General features: G+C 46.4%; 5 protein-coding genes across 5 annotated transcripts; 1 reads left to right on the plus strand and 4 right to left on the minus strand.

Annotated features, from left to right (window-relative positions):
• Positions 1-10819: 10819 nt before the first annotated feature.
• LOC120445812 (autophagy-related protein 9A) lies at positions 10820-13657 on the minus strand. Its single transcript, XM_039626426.1, has one exon. The coding sequence runs from the start codon at positions 13533-13535 to the stop codon at positions 11001-11003; it is 2535 nt and encodes an 844-aa protein (XP_039482360.1). The 5' UTR covers positions 13536-13657; the 3' UTR covers positions 10820-11000.
• Positions 13658-13953: 296 nt separating this feature from the next.
• On the plus strand, positions 13954-15821 carry LOC120445657 (RING-type E3 ubiquitin-protein ligase PPIL2). Its single transcript, XM_039626202.1, has 4 exons — positions 13954-14074; positions 14134-15088; positions 15143-15294; positions 15354-15821. The coding sequence occupies exons 1-4, from the start codon at positions 14043-14045 to the stop codon at positions 15766-15768; spliced, it is 1554 nt and encodes a 517-aa protein (XP_039482136.1). The 5' UTR covers positions 13954-14042; the 3' UTR covers positions 15769-15821.
• Positions 15741-16269, minus strand: LOC120445659 (mitochondrial translation release factor in rescue). The gene has a single exon (XM_039626205.2). It carries the CDS (start codon positions 16267-16269, stop codon positions 15823-15825), a length of 447 nt encoding a protein of 148 aa, XP_039482139.1. The 3' UTR covers positions 15741-15822.
• LOC120445661 (MIEF1 upstream open reading frame protein) lies at positions 16173-16572 on the minus strand. Its single transcript, XM_039626206.2, has 2 exons — positions 16368-16572; positions 16173-16310 (listed from the first exon to the last, which is right to left on the minus strand). Exons 1-2 carry the CDS (start codon positions 16533-16535, stop codon positions 16272-16274), a joined length of 207 nt encoding a protein of 68 aa, XP_039482140.1. The 5' UTR covers positions 16536-16572; the 3' UTR covers positions 16173-16271.
• Positions 16573-16785: 213 nt separating this feature from the next.
• Positions 16786-18773, minus strand: LOC120445658. Its single transcript, XM_039626203.2, has 3 exons — positions 18461-18773; positions 17308-18107; positions 16786-17126 (listed from the first exon to the last, which is right to left on the minus strand). Exons 1-3 carry the CDS (start codon positions 18695-18697, stop codon positions 16844-16846), a joined length of 1320 nt encoding a protein of 439 aa, XP_039482137.1. The 5' UTR covers positions 18698-18773; the 3' UTR covers positions 16786-16843.
• Between the last annotated feature and the right edge of the window lie 416 nt (positions 18774-19189).

A 19189-nucleotide genomic window follows, 5' to 3' on the forward strand; every position in this document is an offset into this window, starting at 1 on the left:
ATTAGTACTTTTTGGGAAATATATAATATAAAATCGAATTTAGATAGATTATTTACAAGCCTAATCAATTTAAAAATGTTTTAATACTTTAATTTTACTGAATATAACTTTCTATAGATTCTCTATTAGTTAGTAGCAGAAAGCAATAACTTCACTTCACTTAATTGTTGCTGGCAGTTGGTAGATGGTTTTACGAAGTTCTCTGTGTTTTATTATCTGTTTATTGAATGCTGTGGGAGCATCTTTAACAAAATTATAGCACAGCAATTGTCATAAATCATAAAACCCATAAAACTGATGACTAATTGGGCAATATATTTTTCTGCGTGCATTAAGCGGGTCGATCTGCTGATTAATGTTCGACAGCGGCCTTTGGCTTTTGTTTACGGGTTAGTGCCCCACACTGAATCGGATTGAGATACATATTTAGCATCGAATTCGGATTCGGATTCGGATTGGGATTGGGATTCAGATCGTTTCCGCCTCCGCTTCACACTCTGCTAATCCACGTCGTGCTGCATGTGTAAGCCCCATGTATGCGGTATCTGGAATCTGGTGTCTGTTGTCTGGTATCTGGCTAGTGCTATCTGGTATCTGAGATACTTAGTATCGCACATCCGCTGCGCTTAAGACGGCTTTGCTCACCTGTCCGCCAGGCTTTTATGGCCATTGTTAATTGCTGAAATTGGCATTCCCAATCACAGCGGGCGACACTCTTGGTCAGCAAGTCGCATTCGATGCCCGCTGGTGGCCAGGGAATTGGCCACTGGCCATTAGACATTAGACATAAGACACTATCCACTGCCATCGACTTTCAGCCACACTACTGGTCATTGGTCCCTCATTGTGATGGCAGTGGTGGCGCTGCAATTGACACCGCTGCGGCCAATTAAGCCCGCAGTTACAGCTGCAAAGATACAAAGATACAATGCCACAAAGACGAAAAGACGAAAAGACAGAGAGAGAAACAGAGACATCCGCGAATTCGTGCGCCGGGTGGTCCATCTGCAAAACGAATCCCCGACTGCTGGCATGCAGATTGATTTGCTTGGCAAACGTTCGCCGCTTGTGGGCAATTTTCCAAGTGGCCGGCGACGAGAGCAGTGTCATCAATTTAAATTAAGTTCCAGCTTTTTATCGCCACTCGGCGGACCAGTCTCCTCGCACCCATTCTCCATCCACCAGTTGGCCAGGTCTGTGCAGACTCCTTCTCCTTTTCCTTTCCCAGCTCCATCTCCTTTTCACCGTCATCATTATCCAAAACATGTCATTAGGCGGCCGCAAGATGCCCAGAGTACCAGAATCCTGTTCTGCCTGGCGACTGTCTTCGCTATCAACTTGGAATTCCAGCTCCCAGCTCCGTGGCAGCGACGCCAGCAGCGGAGCAGCAGCGAATCAGCAGCGCAGCAGTGTGTTGCGTGCAGCGGAAATTGGCCAGATACAGATACTTCAACTCGGTTTCAGACTCCGCAGAGCCGCAGACGCGCTTACATCGATCGATTTCGCCTAATAAAGCGACCGCGATCGCCACGCTAATTAAAATAATTGAAATTTCTCACGGGAAACGCGCATCGCGACACTTGCAGGGCATCCTATGTCCACTCTATATCCCCATACCCATACCCATCCCCATCCCCATCCCCATTCAACAACTTCGCCATCTCAATGCCAATTCCCATCCCCATTCTATATCCCCATCCTCTGCGATATCCGTTGCTAGTGCGGCTAATTGCAAATTGCAACATGGACATGTGGACATGTCCAACAATCGAATTGACAGCTGCTTTACCCCTGGCACATTTGATGGACATTAACATGGATCATCGTCCGTTGTCCTATTCGTGCTTCTCCGCTCCTCGGCGCTGGCGAGGATTCCGGCATAAATGCATAAATTTCATTAGTCGCTGACAGGACGGTTCCCGCTAGTGTTGAGTCCCTAAATTAAGTGGACGGGTCACCAAGTTATTCCACTGGCTCTGATTGAGACCATTAACCCATTGTTTGCAATATTCCTGGGCATACTTATGCATTTAACCATTTATTACCATATATAATATTTTAAATTTCACTAATTCATGTGAAAATATTCAGTTATGTAGGATTGAGAAAAGTCTAGGTTATACTGGTAAACTCAAATCAAAATATATATAAATAATTTTAAATCTATCCAAAAGTTGTAAATCAACAATTTTTCCCAGTCTTTAATTAAAAATATTTTATGGATAGTAAAATTATAAATAAGCATTGTATTAATTGTTTTAGTAACCTGACATCTTTCTTGATTTTTGTCACTCGAAAGAAATCCAACTTAAAATGCTTAGGAAAATAGGGAGCATGTTTTTACAGGATTACTTGGGATTACTCCAATAGGTTTTCTTACTCCATGTTGGGCTGTGCTGAAACCAGACCTCTTTAGATCCCCCAGATAATGGGTTAATGGTGCCACAGGAAATGGCGACCACAAATAAAAGTAACTAAACGCAGAGTTCCACAAAATATTGTTGCCAGCGATCGTGGATCGTGGCAAGCGCACTCTGATCGAGATCGCAGCGACAGATAGCGGAGCAAAGTTACGATCATACATATGCATATAGACTGGGGCCACGACGCCCCAAAAGCCCCACCACCTCCTCCAAATCCTCGCCTTTGGGGCCGTAAAGTTGTCGAAAATGATTTGCAGATCAAGATTTGTGCGCACAATTTATGTGATAACCCACTAAGAGCAGTGGAGTAAGACAAAAAAAAATAGTTGCAATTCCAATGCGAGATCGGTCTACTCCCTGTCCAGGTCCTGCTCCTTCCCATCCTCCTCCTACAGCGTCCAATTAGTGCGTGGACTCCAGCTGCATTTGAAATTCATGGACAATTGTTAGTGCCTCCGTGTAGCCGCTAATAATGACGCCTTTAAATGTGCAATAACAATTTTTGAGGCGCGCAAAAAGTGACTTCTATATATATACATACACATATATATATGTACATATATATTATGCACTGCATCCGTGTGCGTGAGCTTAAGTACCGCCCATAGGCCGGCAAACCAGCTACTGCTGCAGTAACTCCCCCTCAAAACCCCCCAACTTCGCCATCCAGACGATCTACAAAAAAGTTGCTCATGAGCTACGTGAGTTTTTTACTGATCAGCTAGTCGAGAGCAGAAGATTGACTTTGATCTGTTGGTGGTAATGGGTAATGTGTAATGGGTAGTGGGTAATGGATAATGGGGCAGCCTGAGTGCACTTTTCACTTAGCCTGGCCAATTGGCATCCCAAATATGACTCATAATGTATGGTATCTAAGTCGCTTAAGTCACGTTACGTATACGCACTGTGGGCCTACAAACATTTCAGCGGAATTCCATGATAATATGATAATGAGCACGTATATAGATTGCCTTGACATTTTATCAGCGACTCAACTTTTAATGGAGCTGTTAAGGAGAGAACTTCATTTACTCGTGATTTTGTTAGCAGATTGCGAAATCAGGGGAAAATCCATGGCACATCTTCCAATGTAATGCATTGAGTAAATATTGGCTGTCTTGGGAATCACACCACCCACGACTTGTATCAATATCTGCGATAATGAAAAATCCCAAAGGAAATTTCTTTGTTTGCTGCTCAAATTAATGGGAATGTAGTTGAGTCATTGATTGAACATTGCAGAATTGCTAAACAGAAAAAATAGAATATATATACCGATAAATATAGTAAATATTTATAAATTCATAAATAATTTGTGTAGGCTTTCCTACGCTCTGAAGGATTTATAACTGTGCTCCAGTCAAATGAACTGCCAATCCGGCGGTCGTAATCATTAATCAATTTAATGCACTGCGTTTGGCTGATTAAAATTGGGTGCATGTCGCCGCCAGTGAACCAAATTAAGCCCTTGGGAGTGGCCCCAGCCGCCCAATTGAAATGCCAACTCATGACCGGGGACATGGGATTTGGAGTTGAAGTGGAAGTTGAAGTTGGACCACAAGCTTGGAGGTTGGAGCTGAAAACCCAAGACCGCCCGGTCGACAGGCGAACAAAGTGTGTGTCAGTTGCAGTCAAGTGGAGCCATAAAGCTCCCCGATCCCACAGATCGACGGTGGCGATGTCAGCTACTGGCGATCAGTCACCGGCGAACGGGAATTGGATTGGGATTTGGATATGGATATGGATATGGATGTGGATGTGGATTTGGATTCGGTTGTGGGCGGTTTTCGGTTTTGGATTTATGGCCTGCCCAACGTCAGCCTAATGAGCAGCCTGCATCCATAATGCCGGCCCAAAGAGACGTGAGCATTGGAAAAATACAGAAAAACTATATGGGTAAAATAGAGAAAAATAAAGAAAAATGGTGCAAAAGTCAATTGGATTAGATTAGACGGCGCAGCTGTCGTGACAGGTTGAGCGCTGAGTTTGGAGCACGGAGTTTGGAGCTTTGGAGTTTGGAGTTTGGTGCTTGGAGTTTGGGAAACGGGCACGAATGAGAATTTATGGCCAATGCCAGCGGAGCTGGATCTTGGCCAGATTTAGAGCTCTGGCTGCGTGCAGGGAACGCAATATGTTATAATGACTTCATTACACACAAAAAATAAGCAACAGGAGTCGCCACGGAACGCTGGCTGGAAAATTGCAATAAAAAAGCGCAGCTCTATTTTGACTTTTTCCCTGCCAAATTTGGCCGCTTTGATTCGTCGCATAATTGGCAATTATCGTGGCAGATCGAGACGTGGGCGATATCCCATATGCCCCTTCGTTTTTTTTTTGTTGCTGTATCTTTTTCTGCTTTTTCCTTAGATACTCGTATTCAAAGGTGGCACGCAATCCCTGCGGGTTGTCTTTGTATCTGTCAGGAGTAATGCACTAATGCTTCATTGTGGCTCATTGTTTATCGTGGCTGTGGGCATGGTCAGGTGCGGTTAGCGGCCATTTATTAATTGCAAAACCCATTCACTTTGCCTCCAGTGGCGCGGCTCTAGCCTTAGGCCCCCAAGTGAATGGGGCCCAAAAGAGTAAAAATAGTGGAGCACAAAAAAAAACACGAAAAAAGGCAGCGAAACTCCTGCACGCACATTTGCATTTTATGGCTGAAATTAGCGTCTAATTGGAGTTTACACGCTGCATATTTTATTCGCAAATAAATTGTGTTTTTGCGGTGCCCGCTTTTTGGGTATTGCATTTGATTTAAGTTGAGTTTTCTATTTGCTGCCTTTTTTTGCCTTTGCCAATTGCCATTTGCCGAATTTGTCAGCGTTTCTCGCTCTCTCAATCTGAATAGGCCCGAAGTCAAGTGCTGCGGGCCATTCACCACGCACCAATATTATTAAATCGCAGCGCAAACACCTGCAATGGCTGCTCGACTTTGGCCTATGCGGCGTATGCGTGATTTATAATTGCGAGCCACTAACACCACAGTGAAGCACACACTCACATCTATTTGCACACACTCACGCACACAGCCACACACACCTGCACAGGTGCACGCAGTAGGCGTGTTCATTAGACGGCCTTAAAACGCACACACTCCAAAATGGCGACCATATCGCCATCGTGCCCCACAGCCAACTTATGAATTGAGCAACCAAGAGCCAATCTCGCAAGTGACACAAATCGCACGGGGCGCAGGTGGCGATTGCCCAGATGCATTCGGTGAGATCACCACAACCACCAGTTCCCAGGAGCCCAATCAGATCCACATTCAGTTTAAACCTTATTATTCAATAATCTAAATGAGGTCTAACTCTTTTAATCAAGTTTGATTATACAACGCAAAAGATTTTAAAACTAACTGAACTATTCTGCATTACTTAAAAATGAATATATTAAACAAAAGTCTTGCTTAAAGTATGAATAATGAAAACTGCCTTTAAGAATCTCCAAACTCATGAAGTACAAGCATAACCCTTGAACCCTATGAAACATTCAAATGTGACACTTTTGAGAGGTAAATAAGGTTAGGCTTTTATTACAATTGGTTAGCACATTAAGTACAGGGCATTTTTGCAGGCACTCTTATTGCTGCTTAAGAAGATACATAACTTATAGGTTTTTATGGAAAATGGCAAGCGTTTGCTAAGCAGCTAGCAGGCAGAATCTTACTTGGTTTCATGAGGAGCACAGTTATGTGTGAAATTCAAACTGAGCTACAAGATACATTTATGGAATTCGCACCTGCACAACGTGGAAGTATTTCAGAGATATTCCCCGAAATCGGATGCGTGGCATGTCGCCAGCTTGGAGGCATCTTAAGCATCTCCAGTTACTGCGGCTCCTGCTCCGTTTGCAGCATGTTGAACAAGTGCTCGGGATTGGGAGTGAAGTGGAGTTCATTGGTGTTATCTCGGAGCGGTGGTTTCAGTGGTTTCAGTGGCAGCAGTTCCACTGGCGAGTGACAGGCGTTGGCTACCAGCGGGCAGCTAGAAATTCGATACGCCATTTGCTGCTCCGACTAATCCCGACGCGATTCGGGATGCGCTGCCCACTCTGGGCTGGCATTTTCCAATTAACTTCGCATTAGCCACCGCCCAAAGATGGGTTCTCGGAAATATTCATATTCCACTGCAGCCGGCTGTCAGTCGGAGCCATGTAACGTCATCCGGGAACATGACAGACGCGGGCTAATCCCGCATCCACGGCCACATCCGCGCCAGCGTTTGGCCAGCAAAATTATTAACGCCATTAACGGCAATAGAAATATTTGTGCAGGCCACTCGAAGACCCCCCCAATCCCCGATCATCGTTGCATCCCCCCTTAATAATATCCAAACGAGTTCCTCTTCAGAGGAAGGAGGAGAAAATTACAAGTCATGGCTACAAGCGCCTGCGACTGTGGCCCACAAATGTGACTAATGGCATTTCTGAATGCAGATTCAGCCGGGGGTTATTCCATGGTCCCAAAGGGGAGGCGGTGCAGCCAACTCCTTTGCAGTTCTTTAAGTTTATAGGCAACAATTTTTAACGCCTTGCCACGGAGACCAATGCTGCACTTGCACAAATCTGTGCAGCTTGCAACATTGTAGAAAGTGCAGATACTTGTAGAGCCAAAGTACTTAAAGAGCTTCTAAGATAAGCAAAAATGTTATAAGATATACGTCTTCTTTATCACATTTGGCAGACTTAAATTCAGATATTAACAAATGTTAGACCAAGCAGTTTCTTACAGTGCAGCGGATTCCGTGTGCGTGTGCTTTTCTGCAGCGTCATTAATTTTGCCATGAATTGACAAAAACATCATAAACTACTTGTTGAACAGAAAATCCACTTCGGGCGACAGCATCCCAGCATCCCAGCATCTCGGCAATCCAGCCCACGCGCCAATGGAGCCAATATATAGGCCGGCAAAGCCAGCGATCGGGAGTTGCGAGTTGGAAGTTGGGATTTGGGAGGTGGAGATGGCAGATGGAAGATGGAGGATGGGAGATTGGAGACTGTTGCCGCCCGGCAGGCTCATGTTCGACGCTCCGTCTGTGGGGAGCGGCTGGCTCATAAATATGCCAATGACTTGGCCCCCATCCGCTGATCCCCCCTCGCCGTCTCCTCCAATCCTCCTGCCAAGTGACCTGCAGCTGGAGGGCTTATGCCAAATTAATGAGTCCAAAGAATGCAATCTCCGCCAGATCATCGTGCTGTGATTCAGTGAAGGAGTGGCGCAGATTGCGCTAGTAAATTGGGCAAACCAATAACTGTAACTTACAGTCTAATAGTCCTCCTTGCCTTACAAAGAAGTATCTTAAAAAGTATCTTACCCTAAGATCGCAGTTTTAGACTCGAAAGTTTTAGACTTTGGATTGAAACCATTTGAAAAATTTAAACTTGATGTTTCTTATCCAGTTATACGGAACCATATCCATAAAACATCATCAGATATCTAGTACACATCTTTTTATAAGCTGATCTAAGATGTAATTTAAACTGTTTAATAGCAGTTGATTAGAAATACTAGCACTATTTCAATGAGGCTTCATTCGTTTTGCAGCAAATAAACCATTAAAAAGAAACACTTAGAATAATGTGCTCCAATTTGCATATCTCGAGGATCCAGAAGATGCCTGCTTGGCCGACTTGCGCTCTTCCTGCTGACCCACACGGCGTATGCTCAACGTTAATTAACGCAATGATGGCTGGGAAAACAAACGCAGCACAATTTAAGCCAACAAACATTTACAAACAGGCAACAGCAATTGGATGTTTAATGGATAGCGGATAGCGAGCTGCGATCAATACCCTTGCACCCCGCTCCGCAGGCGGATTCGCCGAATCGCATCTCGAAAAACAAGTAGCCGACAGAGAGTCAGAGAGTCGGGCAAAAGGTAAATCGAAGCCGAGATTAATAGCGATAAGGCTATTGATTAGCATTTTAGCCACCGCCATTAGGAGGAGGAGGAGGAGGAGCTCTGCCCGCGGAGGCATCAAAAATCTGTGGCCGCTGTAGATGCTATCTGCTCCTGGACAAGACGAGGAGGCGGGATCTGTATCGCTGGATCGTAAGGTGTTGCAGGCATGCGATGGGGAGATAATTCAAGCGGATGCAACATAGTCCAACAACCCGACTCCCTGGCTGATCGCAAAATTAAGCGCATGCCGGCAATTTGCATAAAAGCAGTTTAATGTTTAAATGTTTTATTGAATCGGGGCTCGATTACAAGATCAGGGGGAGAAAGCAGCAATGGAGGCGACTCTAATTTGCAATGCAAATCCAGTGTTGATGCTGATGCTGCAACTAAACCATTTGAACCGAGCCCAATCCAAAGCGATCCTCCAGTCGCGATGGCTATTTGTAAGGAGCCATCGCAAGCCGGTTTTTTAATTATGAAAAAAAAAAACCGATAAGTTATCATGGGGAGAACGTGCGTGCACCAAAAGTGGGAAACGCTGCTCCAAAACGCTGATCAGTTGTCAATCAAAGGGGACGCTGATGCTTCACACTCGAATCTGGGGAGGATTGGCGGGCTGGGGGGGATGGTGGTCGGAGGACATGGAACCATCATCATTAGTCGCTGCCGGAGACATTGAGACACGTTTGATAGCAGCCGACGTGCAGCAGCAACAGTTGCAGGAACAGCTCTAATTGCGGAATGGCAGCTGCGATCTGGAGTCTAAAGTCTGGAGTTCGGAGCTCACAGAGCGTGGTTCTCCAACTCCAACTCTAACTCCATCCACATCGCAGTCGAAACCTTATCCAACTGTCAGTGGCAGTCAGCGGCGCAAAGTGACGCCTGATCTTGAACTGGTTCTGCTGGCCGAACGCTACGCGGTGGTCCACGGCCATCAGAATCCCAGACAGCCGCATATGCAAGTGGCTCCCGTCGCCGCACGATCATATCCAATCCATATCCACATCCATATACATATCCATATCCATTCGCATTTCCATTCCCTCTTGGCCTTTCCAATTCTGATATTTCGTTACCAATTTTACTGGCCCTGCTGTGACCAAATTGCGTATCGAGTGATCACCAGATATCCAGAGATTCGGGGTCCGCCGAGGTCTACCACATGCAGTGTCATTACTCGATTGGCGCAGGAAATCATAAATTAAATTCGATTGTTTGACAAGGCTCGCGAAATGTTTCCATTTGAGCCATAAGCGTCGCCCCACTCCAATGCGTTTATCTACACCGAAGGAAATCTATTAGTTTTAATTGGGATTTTAACTGAATTATGAAATATTTTCGACGCATTCTTTAATGTCCCCAAATGGGTAGGCAAATATCGCTATTAAGATCTCAATTGATTAATCCCCAAGCTACTTTTATTTAGCAAAGAAATATTTATAATATTATGCAACCAACATTATTACCATCTATCTAATCTATCCTATAAATCATGGAACAAAATATAAAATATTTTCTTTCCCAAACTTATTTAAAATATATTTCAACATTTTTGAAAATAATGATAAATTTGTTTTGGATCAAAAGAAATGAGTAATTTTTTCAAAACCGTTTTTCTCTCTGCCGGATCGGATATCGCGAGCTCTACAATTAGTACTACATGCAACTGCAACTGCATCTCCAGCGTCCATCGGACTCCGAGAGTCGCAGGATGGATCCAAAACGGGCAAGTGGCCGGCTGGCAGCTCGTACATTCGTGTAATGTTGGGCAATGCTCCCCCCAAAATTGGCGTGCAGCGGAAAAATGAGACAACGTGATCCAAAGAGTCTCCAGCGATCCAGCCGCAGATTCCAGCTACAGCTACAGCTACAGCACCAGCTTCAGCTCCAGGTCCAGCTCCATGCAGCACGCACATAATTCATAAATGTTGCCACAGCTGGCGGGGATCTGGCGGTATCTGCATCTGTATCGGTGTCTGCCGGCTTGGGAGATTCATAGGCACGCACTTGGACGCAACACACTGTGCGCCCCGATCTCCTCCAGCCTTTGGACTCTGCTCGCCGCATTGGCCATCAACACCAATCGCCAAATGGCGTTCGTGTGTGGCAAGTGACACACGAGGCGCTGCAGCACAGCTGGATGCGTTCTCCTCATCCACTCGCATCTGGATCTCTGGACTAGGTGGATGTGGTGTGCCAACAATGCCTACAAATGGGGACCATCCATCAGTGCTGATGGAACTGGCATTCCCACATCCCGGAGAGCTACGATCGGGATAAGCCGCAAAGCCATTAAATATAATCTTCACAATGAAAATGGAATTTTTTGTTTGGTGCTACTTTTCTATTGCAGCACCCAGGATACATAACGGATGAAATTGAAGATTTGGAAGCATTTTGGTTAAACCTTGCAAGTAAACTAAGGCAAATAGTTCATATAGACCTTTCAATCCATTTACACACTAGTAGACTTGAAATAATAAAGCTGATCAATTTGATAATGCATTTATGTTTATTGCTTCTCGTTTAGTTTAGCTTAGTTTCAGATTAGTTTAGCTACGCACTAGACGACGTCGTTCGCTCGTTCGTTTACACTTTAAAACTTAGGTTAATCACTAATAGCAGAATGGGTGGTCCTTAGCTCTACAGGTGGTTAGATCCACTCTGGCCGCTGCTATGAGCGGATGCTACCCAAAAGCGGCGTGCTCTCGGCAGCCTTTGAGGTAATCACGGTATGGCGGGAGCCGGAGCCAGCGGCAGTCGACGGAGCAGCCGGTGGTCGCGGTGGCCAAAGGCTGGGACCCGGACGCTCGTCCTCGGCCTCGTCGATGCGAGACTGTCGCGCCTGGCGCTTCTGCTGGTTCAGCTCGTGCAGATAAAGGGCACTTAGGCACATGTCGGCCACGCCCACGCTCAAGGGACTGTTGCCCACGCGCGGGTCCATTCCACAGAGCCCGTAGAGCAGTGTGTCCGACGGACCTTCTAGGCGGCCTTCAGCCCGGCTGAGTCGCAACCGGCGCATACTGTCCAGCGGACCTACGCTGGCGGACAGATTCTGCTGCAACATCTGGCGGAAGTCGCTGGCTGCGACGGGAAATCCTCCAGATACCGGTCCCGGTCCCGGACGCAGCGACTGCGAGATCTCCACTTGCTGGGGCGTCACCTGAGCGGTCAGCACAGAGTTCGCTATGGAACAATAGTCCGCTCCCATGGTGCCGAACGAGATGAGGCTGTTGGTCAGCGGGTTTTCCTGCACCATCGACGTCTTTGCCTGGACTAGCTCACCGACAGCGTGCTCCCGGACGCCGCGCAGAAACTGCTTGGCCTCCTTGGGCATCTGCCATTCGGGATTGTTCAGTGTGAAGCGGAGAAGCGACATCTCCGTTTTGCCGCCGGCCAAACTTTGCTGCTGTGGCTCCTGCTGGGGCTGTTGAGCTGTAGCCCGGGTCATCTCCTCCAGTTCGCTGGTTAGCTGCCAGTCGGGATTGCCGTGCTTGCGCACATCCATCTGGGCAAAGGAGCATACGTTGCCCACTCCACGCACAGATACGGTGAAGGTCCTGAAGAAACGCACCAGCTCTATGGCCTTTGGCCTGAACACAAAGATCAGCACGAAGGGTGTTACGAAGGGACTGAAGATTTCGCTGAGTAGGTAGCCAGCCTTAAACTGGAAGAAGTTGCTAAATTCTTGGCGTACCTTGGTCGTGTGCGCCTGCTGTCGCCATTCGGATGGCAGGTAGTGAACATGCGCCAGAATGGCGGTCATTAGCTGCTCCGGGCACCAAACAAGATTCTCATCCGGGATCAGAGTTCTGCAGACTACACCTATGGCGCCGAGCCCTGCGAGGATGAAAAGCAAATGCTCCACCTGGAAGACGTGCTCCTCGTAAATACCTAATCCAAGGATAAGAAGTAGTAGTCCTCCACTGATAAAAAGCAGATTTTTGGCTATCACAGCGGCCAGTGGCGAGGAAAAGGAGTTGAGGTAGCGGTCCGCGTAGTCATATGCCCGATTCAGCCTGGCATCAAGTTCGTGGTCCAGCTCATTAAAGTGGCGCAGGTAGAGGCGTCCGTAATTGGACCATGTACGCAGGCCAAGGGCACCAGGCTCCTTACGCAGAATGTTCGCATAGGAGAAACTGAAGTAGATAAGCTGCCATACAAAGATCACCGGCGCCAGGACCAAATTTAACAACGCCACTCCTAATATCAGTTTGGAGAGTCGCTGTGCCAGCTCCGTTTGATTGCTCCTCACCGCAAACTCATCACGCAGCTGCCAGTTATTCTGGAACGGAGATCCAGGGCCGCGAAAAAGGATGAGATCAATGTTGAGCAACATACCTCGACTCAGGGAGACCACTTCGCCATACAGCGGTATGTGGAATCTCACAGGCAGCAGTTGCTTGTTCATCAGTGCCACCAGGTAATTCTTGAAGCGCAGAACCCGGTGATAGATGTCCAATTCCGTAAGCGACTCCTTGTCGATGCACATGTGCTGTTCGGCCTGGACCCGACGGATTCGCTGTTGCACCTCGTGCCACGTGAAATTGTCCAGCTCCGAGTCCTCGATATGAAGCGCAGAGTTGTAGAATCTCCTAATATCGGCGTACTGGGTAATATGGTATACCATTTTCAGCAGCCTGATGCCCAAATAGATAGCGGCAATGAACACAATCAGGTACGTGACCCAGGTGAAGTTGGCTATGCACTCCCCAGTGGGGTAAATCACATCGGATAAAGTTGTCTTGGTGTGATTACCCGCTGGAGGGGTATCCCCAAAGAGCACGTCGAAGCGGACGCAGTGCATCACAACAGTCAGCAGCCAGACGACGAAACCAAACTCCAGAACCTGTAGCATTTCGTCCACCACAATCACTGTGAATCCGTGCTTCTGCTGGTACTGATACATTCGCGAGAAGAACGAGTCAAGGTCCTCGATGTGGTTCCACCGCGCACGCCCCGTCTCCGGAACCATGTGGATCATGACGCCACTGTTTCGGGGCGTGTCCTCGCCTTCATGCTCGGTGTCGTTCTCATCCAGCGGCTGCTCCAGCCCGTGTTCGCCCAGGGGGTCTATATGCGCAGCAGCTGCGTTCGCTTTTGCGTCTTGTGTTTTGGATGGGCCTTGGCCCGTGGAGGGATGGTGCTCCAGGAACGGACTGGCCGCCTCCTCGGCCAGGGAGCGGTAGTTGATATGTGGGCTAGACATCGCCCAACGTCAAGGTCAACCGTTCTGACTATTTATATCGCTGTATAGTATAAGTTGGAAAATTCTTTGTTGTTTGATTCTGCTGAACCTTCTCAGCAAACAGCTGACTCTCCTAAGACAAGTGTTGGCCAACGTCAAAATACTGGGCAATGAATAAGTAATTTGGACTTCTGCAGTGCACAATGTACAGTGTTCACACTAGGAGCGCATCACTAAAATACACGTGTTGGTGAAATATTGCCAGAACATAATATGGGATTTCCAATTTCACTAATGCAATTTTTATTGGTTTTGTTTTTTTGTAATTAAAGATCTGCTTTTAATTTTTTGAAATATTTGAAGGTGACATCGCATCACATTACTCTGGTTTGAGATGCGCAAAGTGTGAATAGCCCAAGATGTTCATAAACACAAAACTGCACAGGAGTGGACAGTTCTATCCCGCGGTTGTAAACAAACTAATTGTAGCTCTCCATAAATTGCAAATTTTATTTAAAAAAAGCCAAGATGGGTAAAAGACAGCATCAAAAGGACAAAATGTAAGTGTTAAGCACATACAGCAACTAATAAAACCTATATATATCCTTTGCTCTCGTAGGTACCTCACGTACACGGAGTGGAGTGAGCTGTATGGCGGCAAAAAAGTGGAATCGTTGGAGAACGACCATGTCAAGTTCAAGCGGCTGCCATTTGAGCACTGCTGCATTACGATGGCGCCCTACGAGATGCCCTACTGCGACCTACAGGGTAATGTGTTCGAGTACGAGGCCATCCTTAAGTTCCTGAAGGCCTTCAAGGTAAATCCCATCAACGGGCAGAAGATGGACTCCAAGTCACTGGTGAAGCTGAATTTCCACAGAAATGCCAACGATGAGTACCACTGCCCTGCCTTGTTTAAGCCCTTCACCAAGAACTCGCACATCGTGGCGGTGGGCACAACGGGAAATGTATATTGCTGGGAGGCAATCGATCAGCTAAACATTAAAACAAAAAACTGGAAGGATCTGGTGGACGACACGCCGTTCCAACGCAAAGACATCATCACCATACAAGATCCCCAAAAGCTGGAGAAGTACGACATCTCGACCTTCCATCACATAAAGAAAAACCTGCGTGTTTTGACGGAAGAAGAGCAGCTGGAGAGGAAGAATCCAGCCAGCGGGCGCATTAAGACTATGAATCTGGAGACCAAGGAGACGCTAGCACAGCTGCAGCAGGACTATCAGCCGGCGGAAGAAGAGCCATCCACTTCGAAGCGTACAGCCGACAAGTTCAACGCAGCTCACTATTCAACTGGAGCGGTGGCGGCCAGTTTTACGTCTACCGCCATGGTGCCCGTTTCCCAAATAGAGGCGGCCATTATAGACGATGATTTGGTAAAGTACGAGCGGGTAAAGAAGAAGGGGTACGTTCGCTTAAATACGAATCTTGGCCCACTCAACCTGGAACTTTTCTGCGATCAAACTCCTCGAGCCTGCGATAACTTCATAAAACATTGCGCCAATGGTTACTACAATAATGTTATGTTCCACCGGTCCATACGGAATTTTATTGTAAGTGCGATCTCTTTTGAAAGAAAATTAAATTTATTAAGGTTTCTGCTACAGGTGCAAGGAGGTGATCCCACTGGAAGTGGTTCTGGTGGCGAGTCCATTTGGGGCAAGAAGTTTGAGGACGAGTTTAAGCCGAATCTTACACACACGGGACGAGGAGTTCTTTCCATGGCCAATTCTGGACCCAATACCAATGGCTCTCAGTTGTAAGTGTTACAAGGTGTAATTTGTTCAATCCTTTTGTAAATGCGAACTCATTTTGTAGCTTTATCACCTACCGCTCATGCAAACATCTCGACGGCAAACACACAATCTTCGGTAAGCTTGTTGGCGGACTAGACACTCTTCAAAAAATGGAGAACATTGAGGTGGATAACAAGGACAGACCAATTGAGGATATCATCATTGAGTCATCCCAGGTCTTTGTTAATCCATTTGCCGAGGCAGCCGAACAGTTGGCCAAGGAGCGCGAGGAGGAGGCGGCCGGCAAGGAGGAGATAGTCAAGAAGGAGGAGCAGCAAAAGCGCATGAAGGAACCACTAAAAGTGTACAGAGATGGCGTGGGAAAATACCTGAAACTTCAGACAGTGGCCAAAAAGCCAGAGGCAACTCTTTCATCCTCTCAAGCAGCAAAGAAGAAAAAACAGGCAAATGGTTTTGGAGATTTCTCCAGTTGGTAACCCGTTTTCTCCAAAAATAAAAGTTTTAGAGACAGTTTTAGAGGTAAAACTTATTCATAATAACTCTTTATCGGTCGATTTGGTTCCCCCATCTGTGCGCTCCCTATCCTGCCAGCTTTTTTTCATTTCCTGCAGCTTTTCCTGTCGCCGCCGCTGCTCAGTGGACTTTCTCTGCTCCTGTGCCTTGACTTGCGCCGCAATTGAATGCTCCCCGTTTAGATGCACGTCCAGTTTTTCCAGAAGCAGTTTACGAGCCTCTACGCGGTTCTTGGATGCTAGACGATGTGTGTGGCACTTGACAGTGATATTGGTGGGTAGATGGCGCAAGAACACGCAGTTGGAGGTCTTGTTGACGGCCTGGCCACCAGGACCACTCCCGCGTGTGAAAGTCTCCTCGATATCGGACTCCTGAAGCGCGGGAAAGCGGGAGTAGTCCAGATTGGATTTGCAGCGTACAGCGGGTTTAGGCAGCGCCAGGAATCGCACCAGTCCTCGCAGCATTCCTACAGAATGCGTCCCTTCTTCAGCAGGGTCTCTCCGCGCTGAAATATATAAGAGTATTTTGTTAATCTGTTATGAAATACGAAATTGGTACTTACCTTAAAGCTGAATTCCACTTCCACCGGATTTGTAAGGGATCGGTTGCCCCGAAACTCGTGGCGTACTCTTCCAAGAAAGTAGTTCTTATCGGTCAACTTCAGGTGATTGCCGTAACGAATTAAATGCTTGTATAAACGGAGAATTTGCTGCCGCGAAGGTAAAGCCATTTTAATACTTTACTCTCACATGTGTGGCAGTGCTGGCTAACGCAGAACTATAACAGGTTGGCAGTTCAGCAAACATAATCAGCTGTGGTGTTCTGCGATCAAAACAAAAGCAACAGCTAAAAAAACAACATTTGAAAAAATGCAATGATAAGATTAATAATCTCATGTAGCTTAGAATTGAATGTGTTACGCTCTCCCAACCACCGTTTAAAATTCCCAGTCATGGCTAAACACTAGATTAAACTCCAAGTAACGCATGTCATATTTGTTTTATTAGCTATCATTACGTTATGAAATGAATCGAATAATTACACCTTGGGCAACTTTTCCACATCAATGCCATCATCAATAGAGACTCCTGTCGCTTGGCTCAGCTCCAGCATTTCCTTAAACTGGTGGGCAATCTCCCTATCCACAACTTCACCACCCCGAGTCATGGTATTTTCGATGATCTCCTCATCAGATAATTGCAGGGCAAACATCTCCTCCATCGAGATGTCCATGGGCTCCACCAATGTCAAGAGGAAACTGGATGATATGGATAAGCTGTACGGCAGGAAGCGGACGTACTCCTTTAGAAGCTCGCCGCGACTAGAAAATAGCATAATTTATATCATAAAAGATTTACAAGATTTAGATTTAGAAAAATAAAGCTCTACAGGATTATCCTATCTTATCATTTACCTGCATTGCACTTGTCTGCCATGACAAAAAGTGCACTAGGATAAATTCATTTGACAGCCCGATAACACCAATTTGCTGAACAACTCACCTGAGGAAATCCGGAACCTCCTCCTTGGTGCGCTCCCTATAGCTATTATGAAGCGCCAAGGTGTATTCACTGAAGATGGCCTCGAAATGTGGATCCCGCACCTCCGCATAAATGGACACGGCCAGGAAGATGGCGAGATCGATCATGGGAGAGGAGACTCGCAGGGTCTGGTAGTCGAACATCATGATCTCCTGCGGCTCCTCCTTGTCATCGTACTTGTAAGCCACATTATTCCTCAAATAATCGCCGTGGCACAGAGTGGCCAGTGGCTCTCTGGGCGCAATTCGTTGTCTCCCGTATTGCGTGCAGTTCGAGACCAGGAAGACAAACTTCTTTACAAACTCCTCGTCGATCTGTGGCTGATAGGTGGCCACCGCCTTGGCCGCCCGATCGAGGCCCGTCCTCAGGGTGAGCGCCCATTCCGGATGAAGGTCATCGTTGGCAAAGCGTGATTCCTTTAGACTGCTGGTCAGCTGAGCAAACTTCTCCGGACTCTTGTGCTTCAGAGCGTACGTAAAGGCATGGAACCTTCCCAGGTAACTTGCGGCAATCATGGCGTGCTGCAGACTCAGACCCACGCGCTCTTTGGTGACGCGCCATCCCTGCTCCGCGAAATTCTCGAGAATGACCACCGCCGAATGCGGATTCAACTCACTGTAATAGTACCTGGGTGCGGCAAACTTGCCACCGGCAAACTTCCGAAGCTCTGGCAGTATTTCCGTGTAGAAATTGATCTCGTTGGCAAAAAGCGGTCCAAACTGTATGGACTCATACACTTCTGGGGGCATGGCAGGTGTTTTCTGTAAATACGGATTAATTATTGATATTACTTCATTGTTAGTTTCTGTTTGCGGTAATCTATGTGGTTATCAAAATCATTATCATATTAATTGCCTTTGTTCGTGTTCTGATATGGCGCCCTCTATTTCACAATGTTTGCCAATAAGCCCCCAATCTTGGCGAAGCTATCTCTGTTTGCCGGAAAACCAAACTGGCGAGTACGCAGTGACTGGCAGTTAAGTACTATATATAATATAATTTTATGGGGTGTGTGCATTTATTTTTCGTGACTGTAGTAAAATTTATTGTTAGATAACCATATGCATTTGTAGTTATGCGTTTAATTATACCTTTGTGAATAGAATTAACCTACCTTAACAACCATTTTGCGCTGGAACTTTTGCCCATCGTATTCAAAGTTGATGGTGGTCCTGTAGCAAAAAGTTAACATAAAGGCCTCCGAGTGACCGATCACATCGATGTCGATGTCGCCCACTTGGAAGGAGTCAGCCTTCGACTCGCTGTAGTTGTCCACCAGGCGCCCGTTCCTCAGAATCTTCGGAAGAATCGTGTATTTCAACCATTGCGTCTCGGCCTCAATCTTTTCCATTCCGTCGGTATATAGTGGGTTACTGAATGATTGACGATCCCAACCGCTTCGCGTTTGGATAGCGAATGAGCACGAACAACTTCTGGAAGCTTTGTATTCTTTGAAAGCTCAATTGTTGTTAGAGATTACACGATAAGATCTGAACGCAATGAAAAGTTTTCTCATCAATAAGAATGTTTTTGGTGTACGGAAGCAATACTTCATGATTATGATTTCAGCATGCTTAATTCGGCGTGTTAAGATTATGAGAGGTCATACCCCGAAGATAGGGTATAGGCAAAGACGCCATACGATTTTTTTGCACACGATTTTTTCGTGGTGGCTTTTCAAGTGGCTCCAGGCTCTCTCGAAATTTTGTTTAAAAGCCAGAGAGCGGAGAGCTCTAGAGCCAGCAGCATTTAAGCATTGCAAGTGGACTGTTATTGCTAATAGACAAAAAAGTCAAGCTAAACTCAGCATTTTATCTCAAAAGTGAAAAAAATATAAACATTC

This window comes from Drosophila santomea, chromosome 2R (assembly GCF_016746245.2).
Source record: "Drosophila santomea strain STO CAGO 1482 chromosome 2R, Prin_Dsan_1.1, whole genome shotgun sequence".
In the NCBI taxonomy this organism is placed as follows: Eukaryota; Metazoa; Arthropoda; class Insecta; order Diptera; family Drosophilidae; genus Drosophila; species Drosophila santomea.

Excerpts from the sequence above, each read along its gene's own strand:
- LOC120445659 (XM_039626205.2), bottom strand. The coding sequence starts at position 16,269 with ATGCTGCGAGGACTGGTGCGATTCCTGGCGCTGCCTAAACCCGCTGTA.
- LOC120445812 (XM_039626426.1), bottom strand. The coding sequence starts at position 13,535 with ATGTCTAGCCCACATATCAACTACCGCTCCCTGGCCGAGGAGGCGGCC.
- LOC120445657 (XM_039626202.1), top strand. The coding sequence starts at position 14,043 with ATGGGTAAAAGACAGCATCAAAAGGACAAAAT. Across the intron at positions 14,075-14,133 it reads CAGCATCAAAAGGACAAAAT|GTACCTCACGTACACGGAGT; the intron begins GTAAGTGTTAAG and ends TTGCTCTCGTAG. Across the intron at positions 15,295-15,353 it reads AATACCAATGGCTCTCAGTT|CTTTATCACCTACCGCTCAT; the intron begins GTAAGTGTTACA and ends CTCATTTTGTAG.
- LOC120445661 (XM_039626206.2), bottom strand. The coding sequence starts at position 16,535 with ATGGCTTTACCTTCGCGGCAGCAAATTCTCCGTTTATACAAGCATTTA. Across the intron at positions 16,311-16,367 it reads AAGTGGAATTCAGCTTTAAG|CGCGGAGAGACCCTGCTGAA; the intron begins GTAAGTACCAAT and ends TATATATTTCAG.
- LOC120445658 (XM_039626203.2), bottom strand. The coding sequence starts at position 18,697 with ATGGAAAAGATTGAGGCCGAGACGCAATGGTTGAAATACACGATTCTT. Across the intron at positions 18,108-18,460 it reads AGCGCAAAATGGTTGTTAAG|AAAACACCTGCCATGCCCCC; the intron begins GTAGGTTAATTC and ends CCGTATTTACAG. Across the intron at positions 17,127-17,307 it reads GAGGTTCCGGATTTCCTCAG|TCGCGGCGAGCTTCTAAAGG; the intron begins GTGAGTTGTTCA and ends GCTATTTTCTAG.